Source organism: Oncorhynchus clarkii, chromosome 2 (genome assembly GCF_045791955.1).
Source record: "Oncorhynchus clarkii lewisi isolate Uvic-CL-2024 chromosome 2, UVic_Ocla_1.0, whole genome shotgun sequence".
Lineage (NCBI taxonomy): Eukaryota > Metazoa > Chordata > Actinopteri > Salmoniformes > Salmonidae > Oncorhynchus > Oncorhynchus clarkii.
The window spans coordinates 76,858,125-76,879,621 of record NC_092148.1 but is presented as its reverse complement, the minus strand read 5'-3'; the positions used below and the strand labels follow the sequence as shown (position 1 = coordinate 76,879,621).

General features: G+C 45.7%; 1 protein-coding gene across 2 annotated transcripts in view; it reads right to left on the bottom strand.

Annotated features, from left to right (window-relative positions):
• Positions 1 to 373: 373 nt before the first annotated feature.
• The window catches only part of LOC139373931 (SLIT-ROBO Rho GTPase-activating protein 1-like), a 157,216-nt gene continuing 136,092 nt past the window's right edge, over positions 374 to 21,497 (bottom strand). The window contains exons 19-22 of one of the 2 annotated variants that reach the window (XM_071115024.1): positions 18,892 to 19,072; positions 12,879 to 13,016; positions 5,460 to 5,841; positions 374 to 4,539 (exon numbers count right to left, since the gene is read on the bottom strand). In XM_071115024.1, coding sequence (XP_070971125.1) covers positions 4,138 to 4,539; positions 5,460 to 5,841; positions 12,879 to 13,016; positions 18,892 to 19,072 — 1,103 coding nt within the window. In that variant the 3' untranslated portion in view covers positions 374 to 4,137. Of the gene's footprint in view, positions 4,540 to 5,459; positions 5,845 to 12,878; positions 13,017 to 18,891; positions 19,073 to 21,497 lie in introns of both variants that reach the window. The other variant, XM_071115020.1, reaches the window with a different exon arrangement.

Sequence of the window (21,497 nt, the reverse complement as noted above, 5' to 3'; positions counted from 1 at the left end):
CAGTGTGCACAGTGCTCATGTTATCACAAGAGTACAAGGCCACTTCAGAATGAACAAACTACACTGAACAAAAATATAAACACAACATGCAACAATTTCTACAATTTTAGAATTCTCTCTCAAGAGCTCTGGTGGATATTCCTGCAGTCAGCATGCCAATTGCACACTCCCTCAAAACTTGAGACATCTGTGGCATTGTGTTGTGACAAAACTGCACATTTTAGTGGACTTTTGTCCCCAGCACAAGGTACACCTGTGTAATGATCATGCTGTTTAATCCACTCCTTGATACTTGATCTGCAAGGTGGATGGAAATGCTCACTAACAGGGATGTAAAGAAATTTGTGCACATTTGAGAGAAAATGTGTGCGAATTGAGAATTTCTGGGATCTTTTATTTCAGCTCATAAAACATGGGACCAACACTTTACATGTTGCGTTTATATTGTTGCTCAGTGTATTTCCTTTATTAGACAGAAAAACCCTTGAGGAACAGCCCTCAGAGCTCTAAAAGTTGTTAAGATGTTACATGCCAAATATACAGTTCTATGCAATGTCACAATGGATAAGCAGTATCTTTATTATTAAAGATTGACTCCGCAAAATGACGTTGCCACGAGCAGCACCGCAGATATTGAGATGCAAGACTTCGCTCATTAATTAATTTGTCTCGCTTCCTACTCCACTTGCTCATAACACAGGGTCTGAAATAAGAATGTAACCGTACAGAACATTGAAAATGTTTTAGAGAAACTATGAACTAAGGCACTCATGTGTACATACTACAGATGTACATGGACACAAAGCAACAGTCAACAGGCAGGACTCCACTGCTAACTGTGTATAATGGCATATAGAAAGACAACACAGATTACAACAGGCTCATGTTCATTAGGACACTGTTGCAAAACGGAAAACAAAATGAGTGTTTCTTATTGGGGTAGTCCCTTCCTGTTTGTTTTCTTCCCTTTGGTGTCTGATGAATACGACCGAAGTTTGGGTGGGACACCTGCAAATTCCGTGGCTCTGTTCTTTGGACCTTTGAATTTCTACAACCCTTGTTCTAAAAATCCCATTCAATTCTAACAAACAAAATCTTAAACAAAAATTATTACAAAATCCAGAAAGGGTTAGTAATCCAGAATTCAAATCATATTCACTTTTAATATACATGACATTTTGGCAACAGACAAAAATAAACCTGTTGCAGTTTGTATGCCAAGGAAAGCATTGCTTATTGCAAACTTGAGACAATGCTTTTTGGAGTCCTTGTTCTTTAACCAGATGCAAGCTTCCCACGCATGCACCCATCAGTCTCTTGTCTTCAGCTACACAGCACCTTAAAAAGAGACCCATAGAGGGCACTGTCACAGGAGAACATAGTTACAGTATGAGGAGGTCATTTCCCTTGTGATGGTTAGTTGTCACATGCACCCACCAGTGGAGGCTGCTGAGGGGAGGATGGCACATAATAATGGCCAGAATGGAGTGAAGGGAATTCACTAGATTATACTCCATTCCATACATTATGAGCCATCGTTCCCTCAGCAGCCTCCACAATGACACCCACATCCTGTGACATGGTCTTCAGTGAACATGTGAGTATGCATTCCCCACGTCCATATGTGCTGCGTCTGCTCCTCTATACAGCTGGGATCTGGCACACAACAATCATTCAAAAGGGGGTATAACCTAAATGTACTAACAAAGTCCTGATGGAGAATCTAAACATCAGTCACATCTCCCCCACAGCGTAATGGACCAGCCCATCTCCCCATCCACAACACAAGGATTAGCCTACAGGTCAGAAGGGGCTATGGGGATGGGATATAAAGCTCCTAAAACACTGACAAGAAGCAGTATGAACAAAATGGGTCTTTTACAGTAACAGTCAGTCCAGCATTCTGTCTTTGGGAGTTTACTGCCATGAGTTTAGGGAGTCTAAAAGAATGCTTACATTGCAGAAGGAGTGAGAGAGAGAAACAAACATCCATGCTGTAAAAGTATGTCGTCTTTGGACAGAGAAAGCCAGGCATTGTGTGTTGTTGTAAACCAAGCTCTGGTGTGTTTTCTAAAAAGCATTCTCAACCGCTCCCCTTGAATATATAAGACAAAAAGCCAACGAAGGTTCGACACAGGTCTTCAAGAGTATATAAACATTTTCACAGGATTTCCATAACGGGTAATATTTCACAGTGGTTGTATCCTCTTGTCTCCTTCCAGACCTCGATTAGAACTATGATGCTGCGATAAAATTAAAGCGATATAAAATCAACATGTAGGCAATCTTGTAACATCTCGTAACATCATTCTCAGAACTTTTGGGAGGTGCAGCCTAGTCCTTGACAAAAGTGTATCCAGTTCATTTGTACTCTTCTGTTGTGCACCAAATAAACATCTCATCATCTACTGTCCAATTATATCTACAGTATATACAGTTGCAGCAAAATACATTGGCACCTTTCTTAAATAATTCCCTGTTTCTTCTCAAATAAGTAGAAACTTAAAAAAATAAATAAACCGGTCTCCACTCCCTATTGGTTTTTCAACATGGCAGAACCAATTTTATGTTTGTGAACTTAAGTTTACAATTTGAGAAAATAAAGAAAATGTCATGGACAAAATGATTAGCACCCCAGAGCTTGAAGTTGGAGCTTGAAGTTGGTTACATGGCCTTTGGCCAAGATAACTTCAGATAAATGCTTCTTGGAGCCATCAGTGAGCTTGCTGTACCTTTCAACTTGCAATTTGGCCCACTCTTCTGCAGCAAACTGCTATAATTGTTCAACGTTTGAGGGAGCCCTCCACCAACTGCTGCTTTCAGATTCCTCCATAGGTTATGGATGTGATTCTGATGTGAACTCTTCGCTGGCCACTCCAGAACAGGTCAGCGATTCTTCTTGAACCATTTCAGGGTGCTTTTGACGTGTGTTTTGAAATGTTGTCCTGCTGGAAGACCCACAACCTTAAAGAAAGACACCATTTTTGGACACTGGGTTGAACATTGAACTCCAAAATACCTTGATAATCTGCTGATTTCATGATTCATGATGTCTTGCACACATTCAAGGCCCCAGTACCAGAGGCAGCAAAGCAACCCTACTGCACAAGTACTAGCTCCTGGGTGCCAATCATTTTTCCCAGGCCATTTGTCTTAAGTTTACACATTTAATTTAGAAAATAAAGTTTAGAAAAATAAAATATGTTCGGCAATGTTGAAAATTCAATAACAAAGGTTTTTTCCAATTGCAATTTATTTGAGAAGAAATAGGGAATTATTTAAGAAAAGTGCAAGGGTGCTAATATATTTGGCCAAAACTGTATGTGAGAGTGCATCCTTATGATCACACACATATCTGGACTCTTGCCCTCCCTGCTTCAGTCTCAGCTATAAACATTAGCTACATCCAAACTTCCAACAGCTTTCAAATGGTGGTTTGAAATTTCACTATTGACAGCTTATATTTCTGAGTGGCAGTAAAGCCTTATGATTGGTACTCTAAATCTAAGCATTGTCCATCTAAGTGAGAAGCAAACCTTAGTCAGGTTCAACTGACACGGACTACATTTCCCATAGTTCCCCTGGCTGAGTAGTAAGCAAAACAGAATTGCAACGTGCACTATTTTGTTTCTTTAGCGTTCATTCTTTTGTAGTTCTCTAGTTTTTGTAAACTACCAGACAAGTTTCTCTAACCTCAAAGGAAGCCTTGTGAATTGTTGTTCTGTATACAGTAATGATCAAGAAGAAAAAGTTGACTTATCTAGCAATGCTAGGCATTTCAGCAGATTCTACAGTATTTTCCATATGGATAGTTAGTCACACTGAAACATGCTCCTTTCCTTGTGGTAGTTCAGTCTGTCTAGCAGACCTATGCATGTTCCTGTTTTCATTGTTAATACATGTGGTTAACTTACTGGACACTGGTTAACTTCGACACAAGAAAACACGTCTTTCTCACAAAGCAAATTACAACAGCATCCTCAATGTCCAGGCAATGGACTGTTCTTATACTGTCTTATACAATATTGTTACTATTATTATCATTTATAGACAATGATAACATATTGCTACTATATGTAGTCAGAGACCCTCTCCCAGTTTCCTGTTGGTCCATGTTCCCATCCCAGAGTTCAAAGTTCACATGGTGCACGACTTGTCTAGGGGGTCTTGGGGAGGGTGTACAGGGGGAGGGTGAGCCGGGCCCGTCTTGGGCAGCACCAGGGGCTTGGGCCTCAGGGCAGGCGGCTTAAGCTGCACCCCCATACGGGGTACCACTACCGGCTTGAAGGTGCTCATGGTGTCGCTGGAAGAGCTGGTGCTGCGGCGCATCGGTGGCCCCCCGGCCTCGCCGGTCTGAGTCCTCAGAAGGATGTTGTGGAGGGGGCTGAGGGACTCGCTGGAGCTGGCTGGGGTGGGACCCCCGGTCGACTGCCTCTGCTCCAGGGTGTCCAGCACAACATCGGGAGCGTGCTTGGCCGAACTCTGCCTCTCAAGCTCACGCAGCTCGTTCAGCGCCGTGTTCATCGTCTCCTCTATGTCCTGCAGGGAGGGAGAGAGAGGCAAATCAAGGGAGGAGAGAAAGAGAAAAGAACAATAGACAAGGGAATACAGTGACATCACACCACCAGCACGCATCATACATACAATACATGTATGTGAGCACCGTCAGGATAAAAGTGCTGCTGAAGACTGAAATCCCTGGGTATGTTCCTGACTCAGAATAAGACAGGATGCAGCGATGACAGGACAGTCATCCGAGCATCTCCCAGAGACCGACAACCCAACGGAGAGAGACATCGTCCTCTCTCTGACCCTAAGCTTCCTAATTAGAAGTCTCTCCACGCTGCTTCTCATGCTTTCGCACAATGCACACTGCTACAGCCAAGATGTGCTACATTGTTATCAGAGCTCTGATAAGGTCATTGGGGCCTGTGCCGACAAAGTATTACCATGCAAACACTGACGCTGCTTTGTAATAATGACTTTCTATTTTCTGTTCTGACACGTAGCACCCGGACCAAATTAACAGCTTTTTTAACTGTACGTGACTGTGCGGAACATTATAAAAATAGGTAGTCTCAAAAGCTATTTTACTCAACATCAATGTCCCAGAATCTGTCACTGAAGCTATTTGATGCTGTAACAGAAACAAACATTGTATTTTTGATATTCTACTAGTACTGACGTTGCCGATAGTAGTTTTTTTAAAGAAAGTTTTGTAGCAATGATCGTGATATGTGGTCGTCTGCTCTCCCCTACTTTAGCTGACTGAATTTATTGTAAGTCACTCTAAATAAGAGCGTCTTGATAACTATAAAGGAAAACTAGATTGTGAATGTGTTTGGGAGTATTGTGACAGAGGTGTTCAGTAGTAGCAGAACTCAGAGTAAGCAGACTAACTAGGTTGACAGGGCTGCTGGTGGAGGGAGGTGCGCTCGTCCCGCGGTGCTGGCGCTGACCTGTGCAATGGTCTCCGGATCCAGGGGCTTGCCACCACCATGAGGGTGGGGGTCCTGGAACACGGCTGTGTACTGGCCCGAGCTTGTGGAGCGTCGAATGGGCGGGCTCTCCATCTTCTTCAGTGACTCGTGGCGGCTGATGTTGGTCAGGCTACCGTGGCCTGTTCGGCGCCGGTGCTCGGGGCTGTCCATGGGAAGCTGGCCGTGGTTACGGCCCCGCAGCAGGTCCCGGGGGCTGAAGGAGTGACCCAGAACTGGGGAGCCCATCTCAGGCGTGTGAGCCTGGCCACCGTGGGTCTGCTGGGAGGGGTGCACCATACAGTTGACATCATTGGGGCGCGCCGGGGGGCGACGGGAGGGGGGCTCCGTCCTCTTCTTATGCCTGCTGGGATATGGGAGAGGGCGGGAAGACAGTCACACATATATAGTCACACACTTAGTCAGTATGGGGTAATGTAAAGTCACACAGATTCTTAGTCAGTATGGGGTAATGTACAGTCACACATATTCTTAGTCAGTATGGGGTAATGTACAGTCACACATATTCTTAGTCAGTATGGGGTAATGTAGTCACACAGATTCTTAGACAGTATGGGGTAGTGTACAGTCACACAGATTCTTATTCAGTACGGGGGGTAATGTACAGTCACACAGATTCTTAGTCAGTATGGGGTAATGTAGTCACACAGATTCTTAGACAGTATGGGGTAGTGTACAGTCACACAGATTCTTATTCAGTATGGGGTAATGTACAGTCACACAGATTCTTAGTCAGTATGGGGTAATGTACAGTCACACAGATTCTTAGTCAGTATGGGGTAATGTACAGTCACACAGATTCTTAGACAGTATGGGGTAATGTACAGTCACACAGATTCTTAGTCAGTATGGGGTAATGTACAGTCACACAGATTCTTAGACAGTATGGGGATATAGACTAGACAGAGTTGTTGAAGCCTTCTGTCTGAATGTAGTGTTCAGACATAAACCTATATGTCAGTCCCAAAGTGCTCCTAGTTGCTTGTTCTGAGGCAGGGCTCCAGCTGCAGCACTGTGAGGCTTGCAGGCTGGGGTCTTTATCTGAACCTTTAGCCACACAGTGCCCCCTTGCCTGCCCCCCTGCCTGCCTGGGATAAGGTTCAGCTGGCTCAGCATTAAATCTGTCCTCCATCTGAACCTGCTGTCTCAACACACCTTCCTGACTGAACATAGATATACACCTGACCTGCCACACACAGGTGTGCATCCCTTACGCATGGCACGCACACAGAGACCTAGTAGCACACAGGCACACTCACGCACGCAGGCACACATACCACGTGGTTAAACTCTTAGATTATTGATACCAACAGAATAAGAACAAGTCTTTGATATTAATTACTAGTCTGCAGCTAGGAATTCGGTATCATTGAACGCGAAGACCGACAACTGCCGAAACATGTATTCTATAACGACATGAATGAATGTCACTCTGAACTACCCATCCTAACCACGACAGAGTGAGAGAGAGGGCGGACAGACTCTCCAACAGAAACAAACTTTTCAACAGAGATCCCGACGACACACTGAGCATAAATATATATATACTGCAATTGTTCCAGAATGAGTGTGCGTTCATGTGCAAAAGATTAGCATTTCAATTGTTAGAATTATCACTCTGTCTAACAAGCAGAGTTTAGCCCACACCCCCCTATCATTTCTTTGGAACCATATCTACTTTGTTTGTTTGTATGATGCATTTCTGTGAGTACATAGTTAGTAAATAAATGATTTTAAGACAATTGATGTATGTATGACTCATAGTGAAGACTGGGCTGGTGCAGATAACCAACAATTTACGACGTTTGGAATGAGACTAACGTGAGGTAAATAATAATTCATTCATTTGAAGACTAAGTGATCAGATATTAAAATATCTGAAAGTTATAACTTTGTAATCTGAATATTTTCCTTGGTGCCCAGACTTCCTAGTTAATTACAGTTACATGATTAATCAGTTTAATCGCGTAATAATAATTACAGAGAGTGATTTGATAAATAAGTCTTCAGTTTTAATGATGCCAAAGACACAACAATCACTACTGGGGCTCTGATAAGACCCTGCTCTGCTCTGCATATTTATGAAACCCAGCCTAGCACTTTTTCTGACCAGGGCCCATTAGGCTCTGTTCAAAAGTAGTTCACTATAGGGGGGCATTTGGGACACAGCCCAGGAGACATAATGTTGCATCCCCCTACCTAATCAGCACCAAATGTGATAGGCTGCCTGTCTGGCAGCAGTGTCGGAGGATGATATGATAAGAGAAATATATAAAGATATTTAACCATAGAGGGATTACAATTTACGATTGTTCCAGTGGATATACTCTGAGGAAAAAGTTCAGTAAAAGATGGTTATGAGAGGAGATTGTAAGGGGATAAAAGTATTTTGAAGATTTGATAAAGGGTGATGGGGGACTTTTTCCATTCACTAACTGTTTTTGTTCGGTCTTTTTTAATTCTTCAATAAACAATTGAGAGATGACAATTTTTGCCTCATCACTAACATAATATCAAACTAATATTCCCTACACAACACCAGGCAGAAACCCTAAATAAATGACTTGTTATGCAACGACACAGAAACTGACAAATAACATCTACTAAAGTGGTTTAACATTTGTCCAAATGGCTATTGTTGCGCTGTAGCCTGGTCCCAGATATGTTTGTGCTGTATAGCCAACTCCTTCAGTCATTAACATGCCACAAGACCATAGTAGTCGGCAAGACAGCACAAACCGATCTGGGACCAAGCTAGCTGCACAGTACTTCCTGTCTCATATCCCAAAACCTTTATCTCCATCAAGTGTCATTCATGAGTCATTCAGGGCTCCCGAGTGGCGCAGCGGTCTAAGGCACTGCATCTCAGTGCTAGAGGCATCAACTACAGACCCTGGGTTGAATCCCAACCGGCCGTGATTGGGAGTTCCATAGGGTGGCGCACAATTGGGCCAGCGTCGTCCGGGTTTGACCGGGGTAGGCAGTCATTGTAAATAACAATTGGTTCTTAACTGACTTGCCTAGTTAAATAAACAATAAAAGTCTTGAGTCTAGCAGCTATTCATCCCTTAATCATCCTTCCTAAGCGTGTTTCAAGTCTCAATCTAATTCCTGCCTAATTAACATGGTCTGTCTCAGCCACCATTATTAAGAGTGGCGATTCATCATGGAGCTAAATATGGGACATAATGTGTTTTGATACAGATGGAGGACTGACTGGGGATTTGTGGGGTAAACACGTGGAGGAGTAAACACGTGGAGGAGTAAACACGTGGAGGGGTAAACACGTGGAGGGGTAAACACGTGGAGGGGTAAACACGTGGAGGGGTAAACACGTGGAGGGGTAAACACGTGGAGGGGTAAACACGTGGAGGGGTAAACACGTGGAGGGGTAAACACGTGGAGGAGTAAACACGTGGAGGGGTAAACACGTGGAGGGGTAAACACGTGGAGGGGTAAACACGTGGAGGGGTAAACACGTGGAGGGGTAAACACGTGGAGGGGTAAACACGTGGAGGGGTAAACACGTGGATGAGTAAACACGTGGAGGAGTAAACACGTGGAGGGGTAAACACGTGGAGGGGTAAACACGTGGAGGGGTAAACACGTGGAGGGGTAAACACGTGGAGGGGTAAACACGTGGAGGGGTAAACACGTGGAGGGGTAAACACGTGGAGGGGTAAACACGTGGAGGGGTAAACACGTGGAGGGGTAAACACGTGGAGGGGTAAACACGTGGAGGGGTAAACACGTGGAGGGGTAAACACGTGGAGGGGTAAACACGTGGAGGGGTAAACACGTGGAGGAGTAAACACGTGGAGGAGTAAACACGTGGAGGGGTAAACACGTGGAGGGGTAAACACGTGGAGGGGTAAACACGTGGAGGGGTAAACACGTGGAGGGGTAAACACGTGGAGAAGTAAACACGTGGAGGAGTAAACACGTGGCGGGGTAAACACGTGGCGGGGTAAACACGTGGAGGGGTAAACACGTGGAGGGGTAAACACGTGGAGGGGTAAACACATGCATGGACTCTTCATAAACAGTAGGGGGAGTAAGATCACACAACTCAATCTATGGACAGGCTTACAGAAAGGAAAACAACGGCTACAGTACAATCTACAGACAGTCATTGGGCACTTACAAACCATATTATAATATGAATCATGACTGCCATGTTTTCCATACTATTGATAATGTCATACAAAAGCAAACCAGATAATACAATAATGTTCTCTGGTTGACTACAATTCTAGGCTGTAATTACTGCTGTTGTATAATAGAAATGCTGTAAATTGCAGTAGAAGGAGAGATATCTAAATAAAGCCAAAGATATGAATGATTCAACAGTGCTGAGCCATGTCTGCATAGAACAGTAGAGAGGGAAATAGAGAGAGAGATGGTGGGAGGGTGGAAAGAGAGGGAGGGAGGGTGGGAAGAGAGGGAGGGAGGGATGGAGGGAGGGAAGAGAGGGTGGGAAGAGAGGGAGGTAGAGAGAAAGGGAGCAGGGGTAGAGAGAAAGGGAGCAGGGGTAGAGAGAAAGGGAGCAAGGGGTAGAGAGAAAGGGAGCAAGGGGGTAGAGAGAAAGGGAGCAAGGGGGTAGAGAGGGAGGGAGCAGGGGGTAGAGAGAAAGGGAGCAGGGGGTAGAGAGAAAGGGAGCAGGGGGTAGAGAGAAAGGGAGCAGGGGGTAGAGAGAAAGGGAGCAGGGGGTAGAGAGAAAGGGAGCAAGGGGTAGAGAGAAAGGGAGCAAGGGGTAGAGAGAAAGGGAGCAAGGGGGTAGAGAGAAAGGGAACCAGGGGGTAGAGAGAAAGGGAGCAGGGGGTAGAGAGGGAGGGAGCAGGGGGTAGAGAGGGAGGGAGCAGGGGGTAGAGAGGGAGGGAGCAGGGGGTAGAGAGGGAGGGAGCAGGGGGTAGAGAGAAAGGGAGCAGGGAGTAGAGAGAAAGGGAGCAGGGGTAGAGAGAAAGGGAGCAGGGGGTAGAGAGAAAGGAAGCAGGGGTAGAGACAAAGGGAGCAGGGGTAGAGAGAAAGGGAGCAGGGGGTAGAGATAAAGGGAGAAGGGGGTAGAGAGAAAGGGAGCAGGGGTAGAGAGAAAGGGAGCAGGGGTAGAGAGAAAGGGAGCAAGGGGTAGAGAGGGAGGGAGCAGGGGGTAGAGAGGGAGGGAGCAGGGGGTAGAGAGGGAGGGAGCAGGGGGTAGAGAGAAAGGGAGCAGGGAGTAGAGAGAAAGGGAGCAGGGGTAGAGAGAAAGGGAGCAGGGGGTAGAGAGAAAGGAAGCAGGGGTAGAGACAAAGGGAGCAGGGGTAGAGACAAAGGGAGCAGGGGTAGAGAGAAAGGGAGCAGGGGGTAGAGACAAAGGGAGCAGGAGGTAGAGAGAAAGGGAGCAGGGGGTAGAGAGAAAGGGAGCAGGGGTAGAGAGAAAGGGAGCAGGTGGTAGAGAGAAAGGGAGCAGGGGGTAGAGAGAAAGGGAGCAAGGGGTAGAGAGAAAGGGAGCAAGGGGTAGAGAGAAAGGGAGCAAGGGGTAGAGAGAAAGGGAGCAGGGGGTAGAGAGAAAGGGAGCAAGGGGGTAGAGAGAAAGGGAGCAGGTGGTAGAGAGAAAGGGAGCAGGGGGTAGAGAGAAAGGGAGCAGGGGGTAAAGAGAAAGGGAGCAAGGGGTAGAGAGAAAGGGAGCAAGGGGTAGAGAGAAAGGGAGCAAGGGGTAGAGAGAAAGGGAGCAAGGGGTAGAGAGAAAGGGAGCAAGGGGTAGAGAGAAAGGGAGCAAGGGGGTAGAGAGAAAGGGAGCAGGGGGTAGAGAGAAAGGGAGCAGGGGGTAGAGAGAAAGGGAGGGAGGGAGCAGGGGGTAGATAGGGAGGGAGCAGGGGGTAGAGAAAGTAGTCCTGGCTCAAGGGGTAGAGGGGTGCCAGTGGTAGCAAGGGAGGGGAAAACAAGGAATGGAACGCATAGCTAGTCAAAAGTATGATTCATTAACATTTCTCCAGCAGAGAGAGAGGTGAAGTGAGCAAGCCTTTCAATAAAACACTAGCTAAACTTACAGGGCTGATGCCAGTGACAGATTTCTCAAGGTTGCCTATTCCGTCACACAAATTAGAATGCAGCAATGAACAGAAGAACGAGTGAGAAAATACTGTAGCTCTCCCAGAAGCCTTTATAGTCCCTGCCAAAAAGATACGCCAGGAGTGTGTGTGTGTGTGTGTGTGTGTGTGTGTGTGTCTGCCCTAGATTGCTCTGAGAATGACACCTATGCAATAACCACTCTAATGTATTTACACCCTGATGTTGACTGAAGCAAACCATCTGAAAATGGACTTAGATTATCCACTGACTGGGACAACTCATCATCAACGATGATTCTATTGGCCATTAGGCTGAGAGTAGGAGCGCTGACCTAGAATCAGGTCTGCTCTGTCCATATAATTTTTTTCTAAAAAAGCTGATACTATATCAGCTCTCCCAGTGTCTTTGTGAATACGGGCCCAGGTTTAGCTGACAGGTTTAGCTGACATTGTGCATGACCCCTGCATGTAAGATGACATCTGGTCCTTCTCAGGTAGACTGACTAACTCCAGTACTGTCCCTCAGTGTTAGTCATAAGGTACAGGTACACACAACTGTTTTTCCTCTCTTGGAATTCATTCTAGATTGATCTCCATTCCACAATGTTTAAAAATGTATTTTTTTACACGCATCTACCTAATGTCATGTAGCCCTTTTGATCTTTTAAACTGTAGTTTAAAGAGCACAGTGGACTGGGTGGTGGTAGGGCATCCAGACCCACCCCCGAGCACCCAGACCCACCCCCGAGCACCCAGACCCACCCCCGAGCATCCAGACCCACCCCCGAGCATCCAGACCCACCCCCGAGCACCCAGACCCACCCCCTGGCAGCCAGACCCACCCCCTGGCAGCCAGACCCACCCCCTGGCAGCCAGAACCACCCCCTGGCAGCCAGAACCACCCCCTGGCAGCCAGAACCACCCCCTGGCAGCCAGAACCACCCCCTGGCAGCCAGAACCACCCCCTGGCAGCCAGAACCACCCCCTGGCAGCCAGAACCACCCCCTGGCAGCCAGAACCATCCCCTGGCAGCCAGAACCATCCCCTGGCAGCCAGAACCACCCCCTGGCAGCCAGACCCAGAAAACAGGCAGTTATTGGTTTGGCTGTGTTTCATTAGCAAGATACCTGAGAAGATTCCACAGTGAGACGTCAAGGTGTGCTGTTCCAGTAGGCTAGGGTGTGTGTGTCATGCAATGTAAAACAGAAATGCTTGTGTCTTGTTGGACACGTCCAAGTTGTCCCCCCCATGTTTCAGTCCATATTCTTCTGTTTGGTGCTTAATAAATACTGCCTCACTAGGTAAGGTAGAGGTGAGATGTGGTTGAGCTCACCTGCCAATGTAGGCGTCAGTGATCCTGGTGTCGGTAGGAGAGCTCATGTCTTTTCCTGAACACTTGTCCTCAGCTCCATGGCCGCTGCTGGCCTCACTGTCAGCCTTCTGACTAAGCGTGTCTGAGAAATTATCATCCCTGTGACACGCACACAGACACGCACACATGCACGCACAAGCACACATACACGCACACAGGCACGCACAAGCACACAGGCACGCACAAGCACACAGACACGCACACAGGCACGCACACAGGCACGCACACAGGCACGCACACAGGCACGCACACAGGCACACACACAGGCACGCACACAGACACGCACACAGACACGCACACAGACACGCACACAGGCATGCACACAGGCACGCACACAGGCATGCACAAGAAGACAAAAAGACAATCCGGCAAAAGTCCAAGCAGTTTTTATGCAACAATAATTTAGAAGAAGTCATCTGATACCACAGTGAATAGTTTATAAGATGAAGTCATCTGATGCCACAGTGAATAGTTTATAAGATGAAGTCATCTGATACCACAGTGAATAGTTTATAAGATGAAGTCATCTGATACCACAGTGAATAGTTTATAAGATGAAGTCATCTGATACCACAGTGAATAGTTTATAAGATGAAGTCATCTGATGCCACAGTGAATAGTTTATAAGCTGAAGTCATCTGATACCACAGTGAATAGTTTATAAGATGAAGTCATCTGATACCACAGTGAATAGTTTATAAGATGAAGTCATCTGATACTACAGTGAATAGTTTATAAGATGAAGTCACTGATACCACAGTGAATAGTTTATAAGATGAAGTCATCTGATACCACAGTGAATAGTTTAGAAGATGAAGTCACTGATACCACAGTGAATAGTTTATAAGATGAAGTCATCTGATACCACAGTGAATAGTTTATAAGATGAAGTCATCTGATACTACAGTGAATAGTTTATAAGATGAAGTCATCTGATACCACAGTGAATAGTTTAGAAGATGAAGTCATCTGATGCCACAGTGAATAGTTTATAAGATGAAGTCATCTGATACCACAGTGAATAGTTTATAAGATGAAGTCATCTGATACCACAGTGAATGGTTTATAAGATGAAGTCATCTGATACCACAGTGAATAGTTTAGAAGATGAAGTCATCTGATACCACAGTGAATAGTTTAGAAGATGAAGTCATCTGATACCACAGTGAATAGTTTATAAGATGAAGTCATCTGATACCATAGTGAATAGTTTATAAGATGAAGTCATCTGATACCACAGTGAATAGTTTATAAGATGAAGTCATCTGATACCACAGTGAATAGTTTATAAGATGAAGTCATCTGATACCACAGTGAATAGTTTATAAGATGAAGTCATCTGATACCACAGTGAATAGTTTAGAAGATGAAGTCATCTGATACCACAGTGAACAGTTCAGTGCATTGAGTTCCGTCAAGCATTCCTAACTAGCCTCTCCTCCAGGCTCATGTTGACTTATAGGCCTGGATCTATTGTCCTTCCATTAGAAGTGGTGTGTCCAGGGCTGCCAGGCAGCATGACCAAAGCCAGCTGTATGGGTTATCTCAGTGGGCTGCGTGCGTGACTGAGCTGAGCGCTAGCTGCATACACTATAGATGGTGACTGATCTTGTCAGGTGGTAGCAATCAGAGCTGCTTAGTAGCCACAGAGCCTGGTGGAGTGGGGAATAATGGGCTGGACAATAAACCACACACACCTAGGGTTGCAAAGCGCAGGAATATTACCGGTCATATCCTAATGTTACTAGTGAACTACTGGAATTTTTCAGAAAATTCCAGTAACTTTGGTAAATTACCGGGGGTTTGCAATCCTACACACACCACAGATTACTGACCATTTCAAATCCCACCGTACCTTCTCCGCTATGCAATCTGGTTTCAGAGCTGGTCATGGGTGCACGTCAGCCACGCTCAAGGTCCTAAGCGATGTCATGACCGCCATCGATAAGAGACATTACTGTGCAGCCGTCTTCATCGACCTGGCCAAGGCTTTCAACTCTGTCAACCACCGTATTCTTATCGGCAGACTCAACAGCCTTGGTTTCTCAAATTATTGCCTCGCCTGGTTCACCAACTACTTCTCTGATAGAGTTCAGTGTTTCAAATCGGAGGGCCTGTTGTCCGGACCTCTGGCAGTCTCTATGGTTCTTGGGCCGACTCTCTTCTCTGTATACATCAATGATGTCGCTCTTGCTGCTGGTGATTCTCTGATCCACCTCTACGCGGACAACACCATTCTGTATACCTCTGGCCCTTCTTTGGACACTGTGTTAACTAACCTCCAGACGAGCTTCAATGCCAAACAACTCTCCTTCCATGGCCTCCAACGGCTCTTAAATGCAAGTAAAACTAAATGCATGCTCTTCAACCGATCGCTGCCCGCACCTGCCTGCCCGTCCAGCATCACTACTCTGGACGGTTCTGACTTAGAATTTGTGGACGACTACAAATAGCTAGGTGTCTGGTTAGACTGTAAACTCTCCTTCCAGACTCACATTAAGAATCTCCAAACCAAAACTAAATCTAGAATTGGCTTCTGATTTCGCTACAAAGCATCCTTCACTCATGCTGCCAAACATACCCTCGTAAAACTGACCGACTTCTTCGGCGATGGCATTTACAAAATAGCCTCCAACACCCTACTCAACAAATTGGATGCAGTCTATCACAGTGTCATCTGTTTTGTCACCAAAGCCCCATATACTACCCACCACTGCGACCTGTACGCTCTCGTTGGCTGGCCCTTGCTTCATATTTGTCACCAAACCCACTGGCTCCAGGTCATCTATAAGTCTTTGCTAGGTTAAACCCCACCTTATCTCAGCTCACTGGTCACCATAGCAGCATCCAACCGTAGCACGCGCTCCAGCAGGCATATCTCACTGGTCACCCCCAAAGCCAATTCTTCCTTTGGCCGCCTTTCCTTCCAGTTCTCTGCTGCCAATGACTGGAACGAACTGCAAAAATCACTGAAGCTGGAGACTCATCTCTCCCTCACTAGCTTTAAGCACCAGCTGTCAGAGCAGCTCACAGATCACTGTACATTGCCCATCTGTAAATAGCCCATCCAACTACCTCATCCCCATACTGTATTTATTTATCTTGCTCCTTTGCACCCCAGTATCTCTACTTGCACATTCATCTTCTGCACATCTACAATTCCAGTGTTTTAATTGCTATATTGTAATTACTTTGCCACCATGGCCTATTTATTGCCTTTACCTCCCTTATCTCACCTCATTTGCACATGCTGCATATGGACTTTTTCAACTGTATTATTGACTGTATGTTTGGTTATTCCATGTGTAACTCTGTTGTTGTATGTGTCGAAGTGCTTTGCTTTATCTTGGCCAGGTCGCAGTTGCAAATGAGATCTTGTTCTCAACTAGCCTACTTGGTTAAATAAAGGTGAAATAAATAAAATAAAATGTGCACGTATGCTACGTCCACACAAGAAGGATGACTGAGGCCCAGCAATCTGATACACAATGCTCATTTTACTGTATTTCACCCAAGTGCTTCTATACACGGAGTATACACAACATGAAGAACACCTGCTCTTTCCATGACACAGACTGACCAAGTGAATCCAGGTGAAAGCTAGGATCCCTTATTGATGTCAGTTGTTAAATCCACTGGATTGTGAATGTGTGCCATTCAGAGGGTGAATGGGCAAGACAAAATATTGAGGTTCCTTTGAACGCGGTATGGTAGTAGGTGCCAGGCACACCGGTTTGTGTCAAGAACTGCAACGCTGCTGGGTTTTTCAATATCAACAGTTTCCTGTGTGTATTAACATCCAGCCAACTTGACTTTGGGCATTGGAGTCAACATGGGCCCTGTGGAACGCTTTTGACACCTTGTAGAGTCCATGGCCCGACGAGTTGAGGCTGTACCGAGGGGGGGTATTCAATATTAGGAAGGTGTTCCTAATGTTTGGTAAAGTCAGAGTATGTCACACTGAATTTTTTTAGTAATGATATCCGCCCATTAGTGCCCGAGTTAGACCAGGAATGCACAATCCCTCCATCAGTGATCAGACTGTCCGCAATAGGCTGAGAGAGGCTGGACCGAGGGCTTGTAGGCCTGTTGTAAGGCAGGTCCTCACCAGACATCACCGGCAACAACGTTGCCTATGGGCACAAACCCACCATCGCTGGACCAGACAGGACTGGCAAAAAGTGCTCTTCACTGACGAGTCGCGGTTAGCTCTCACCAGGGGTGATGGTCGGATTTGTGTTTATCGTCGAAGGAATGAGCGTTACACTGAGGCCTGTAACATGGAGCGGGATGAATTTGGAGGTGGAGGGTCCGTCATGGTCTGAGGCGGTGTGTCACAGCATCATCGGACTGAGCTTGTTGTCAATGCAGGCAATCTCAACGTTGTGCGTTACAGGGAAGACATCCTCCTCCCTCATAGGGTACCCTTCCTGCAGGCTCATCCTGACATGACCCTCCAGTATGACAATGCCACCAGCCATACTGCTCGTTCTGTGCATGATTTCCTTCAAGACGGAAATGTCAGTGTTCTGCCATGGCCAGCGAAGAGCCCGGATCTCAATCCCATTGAGCACATCTGGGACCTGTTGGATCGAAGGGTGAGGGCTAGGGCCATTCCCCCCAGAAATGTCCGGGAACTTGCAGGTGCCTTGGTGGAAGAGTGGGGTAACATCTAACAGCAAGTACTGGCAAATCTTGTGCAGTACATGAGGAGGAGATGCACTGCAGTACTTAATGCAGCTGGTGGCCACAACAGATACTGACTGTTACTTTTGATTTTGACCCCCCCTTTGTTCAGGGACACATTATTCAATTTTGGTTAATCACATGTCTGTGGAACTTGTTCAGTTTACGTCTCTGTTGAATCTTATGTTCACACAAATATTTACACATGTTAAGTTTGCTGAAAATAAACGCAGTTGACAGTGAGGACGTTTCTTTTTTTGCTGAGTTTATATCCCCTCCACACACAAGTACAGTATGCTTGGCCATGCTTCAGGACACCTGGCTGTAAATTCTCAGGGTCATTCCTTTAACTAAGAAAACAGCCATCAGCCCGGCACCTCCCCCAGTGAATTATTGATACAGGCACATGTAGGGACAGCTGGTAAAGGACCTACAACACTAACGGAGGCGGAGAGCTTTAAACATGCATTTCTCTGGCTAGCTACTAAACAATGTCTCTCTCACCCTCTTAATGAGGGTGTAGCTCCACCCCATTAGGCATGGATCATTGCCTGGGCAGGGAGACGGTTGCCAGTGTGAAGGGGCGCTTGGGGTTTGTCGGGGGGGGGGGGGGGTTGATAGAGGGCAGAAGGGGTAATTAAGGACCCCTAGAGAACATTTTGTTCATCATAGAGTGGGTAGGACAGACAGAGGCCCCCAGCCTGCAGCCCAGGACCCTGCTTCACACAGCCCCAGAGCCTTGGCTCCTCAGAGTCATTGTTAGTCAGAAAAAGCTGTGATTAATTCAGAGGAAGAACATTAAAGATGGACGGATGTCGTCACTTTCACTTTGAAAAGGAACCCCAAATGGGATGAAGGGAGGGTGGATCTTCTCTGTTAAGAGGGAAAATAAAATGCTAGATACAGTGTGATTGAGTGGCTGATTGGTCAGTTACGTGAGTGAGCAATAGCTTGAACAGGACGCAAGTTGTAATGAGGAATCCTCTTCAAGGAAGTGGAACAAATTTACTGCATACAAGAGTCCTCTCTAAACAGCAGTCTTATGTATTGTTAAGGGAGTTGTGGTCTAGACTTCAAGGATGAGGACATATTGTGCAAGTACCATTATTGGAGAGCAACTACAAATCCTGCCCCACTAATGAATCCTGTGCAAAACCACCTATAGATTCTTTAAAAATCATTGATTTAATTCAACATATTAATTCAACATATTGTTATATATGTAGATAATAAATGTGCCAGTGTCTCCTCTAGAAGCTGTGTGTGTGTCTATGGGCTGCATACTCACATGTCCTGCACCACGATGTACTGGTGAGGTACCAGGCCGTCAATGCCGTTGTGCCGTCCCTCCCACCAGTCGTCCGATGCCCGCTGGTACAGCAGCAGGGAGGCGCCCTTCTTGAAGCACAGCTCTCGGGCAGAACGCCCCACGTAGTCAAACTTGGCAATTGCTTCGATGGGCTCGCTCTCTGCAGAAGAAAACGAGGAACACACAGTCAGGTATGTCAAACTAAAGGCTGATAAAGTACATGAAGGAATCCATTTTTCTTTTAGCAGAGTGGTGTCAGAGTATAAACATTTCTGGCAATTATACAGTGCCTTGCGAAAGTATTCGGCCCCCTTGAACTTTGCGACCTTTTGCCACATTTCAGGCTTCAAACATAAAGATATAAAACTGTATTTTTTTGAGAAGAATCAACAACAAGTGGGACACAATCATGAAGTGGAACGACATTTATTGGATATTTCAAACTTTTTTAACAAATCAAAAACTGAAAAATTGGGCGTGCAAAATTATTCAGCCCCTTTACTTTCAGTGCAGCAAACTCTCTCCAGAAGTTCAGTGAGGATCTCTGAATGATCCAATGTTGACCTAAATGACTAATGATGATAAATACAATCCACCTGTGTGTAATCAAATCTCCGTATAAATGCACCTGCACTGTGATAGTCTCAGAGGTCCGTTAAAAGCGCAGAGAGCATCATGAAGAACAAGGAACACACCAGGCAGGTCCGAGATACTGTTGTGAAGAAGTTTAAAGCCGGATTTGGATACAAAAAGATTTCCCAAGCTTTAAACATCCCAAGGAGCACTGTGCAAGCAATAATATTGAAATGGAAGGAGTATCAGACCACTGCAAATCTACCAAGACCTGGCCGTCCCTCTAAACTTTCAGCTCATACAAGGAGAAGACTGATCAGAGATGCAGCCAAGAGGCCCATGATCACTCTGGATGAACTGCAGAGATCTACAGCTGAGGTGGGAGACTCTGTCCATAGGACAACAATCAGTCGTATATCGCACAAATCTGGCCTTTATGGAAGAGTGGCAAGAAGACAGCCATTTCTTAAAGTGTCGTTTAAAGTTTGCCACAAGCCACCTGGGAGACACACCAAACATGTGGAAGAAGGTGCTCTGGTCAGATTAAACCAAAATTGAACTTTTTGGCAACAATGCAAAACGTTATGTTTGGCGTAAAAGCAACACAGCTCATCACCCTGAACACACTATCTCCACTGTCAAACATGGTGGTGGCAGCATCATGGTTTGGGCCTGCTTTTCTTCAGAAGGGACAGGGAAGATGGTTAAAATTGATGGGAAGATGGATGGAGCCAAATACAGGACCATTCTGGAAGAAAACCTGATGGAGTCTGCAAAAGACCTGAGACTGGGACGGAGATTTGTCTTCCAACAAGACAATGATCCAAAACATAAAGCAAAATCTACAATGGAATGGTTCAAAAATAAACATATCCAGGTGTTAGAATGGCCAAGTCAAAGTCCAGACCTGAATCCAATCGAGAATCTGTGGAAAGAACTGAAAACTGCTGTTCACAAATGCTCTCCATCAAACCTCACTGAGCTCGAGCTGTTTTGCAAGGAGGAATGGGAAAAAAATTCAGTCTCTCGATGTGCAAAACTGATAGAGACATACCCCAAGCGACTTACAGCTGTAATCGCAGCAAAAGGTGGCGCTAAAAGTATTAACTTAAGGGGCTGAATAATTTTGCACGCCCAATTGTTCAGTTTTTGATTTGTTAAATTTTTTTGAAATATCCAATAAATGTCGTTCCACTTCATGATTGTGTCCCACTTGTTGTTGATTCTTCACAAAAAAATACAGTTTTATATCTTTATGTTTGAAGCCTGAAATGTGGCAAAAGGTCGCAAAGTTCAAGGGGGCCGAATACTTTCGCAAGGCACTGTATGTCACGATTATGTATGTCTGAATGATGTCACAAATGGGTCTGGTATTATTGATCTGAGATTGAAAGCAGCAGCAGTCAGTCTAGTTTAGTTAGTGTCAATAACAACCGAGCTACACACATACAATAGAACACCCTGGACAACAGGCCCTGAAGGCCCTGAACAGGGATGATTATAGCTCTTAGTGAAAGGAGATCTATACTGCTCAGTACACAGTACATTAGCCAGAGTATGGACTTCTGCTGAGGTTAGACTACGACAAGCTGTCACAAAGACCTATGGAGATTCTGCATGGGATGTCTGAGTGAGGACAGTGTTTATAAGGTAAACCCAATACAAACACTGTCATCTGCTTTTTGTTGCGAGTGTCTGTGTTGGGAGTACATTACCACACCACATATTATTTAAAATGTTGTTAGAAACCTTTATCACATACTGACTGTGTTACAAGGGGCTAAGACATACCTGTAACTGCTGGCAGGTGAGCTAAAAACATCAAGGAACAGTCATATGGGCCCGTTCCTCTTAGGTGGTGCCAGCCATGACTCCCGACCAATGGCGATACAGCAATCGTCAATGGTTAGTTTCCTCCCACCCCCAACCCCATCCACCCCCAAGAACATCCAACCACTAGAATTCCTCAAGTCAGACAGGGGGTCCCTGCCTTTCCCTGCTGCTCCTCCCCA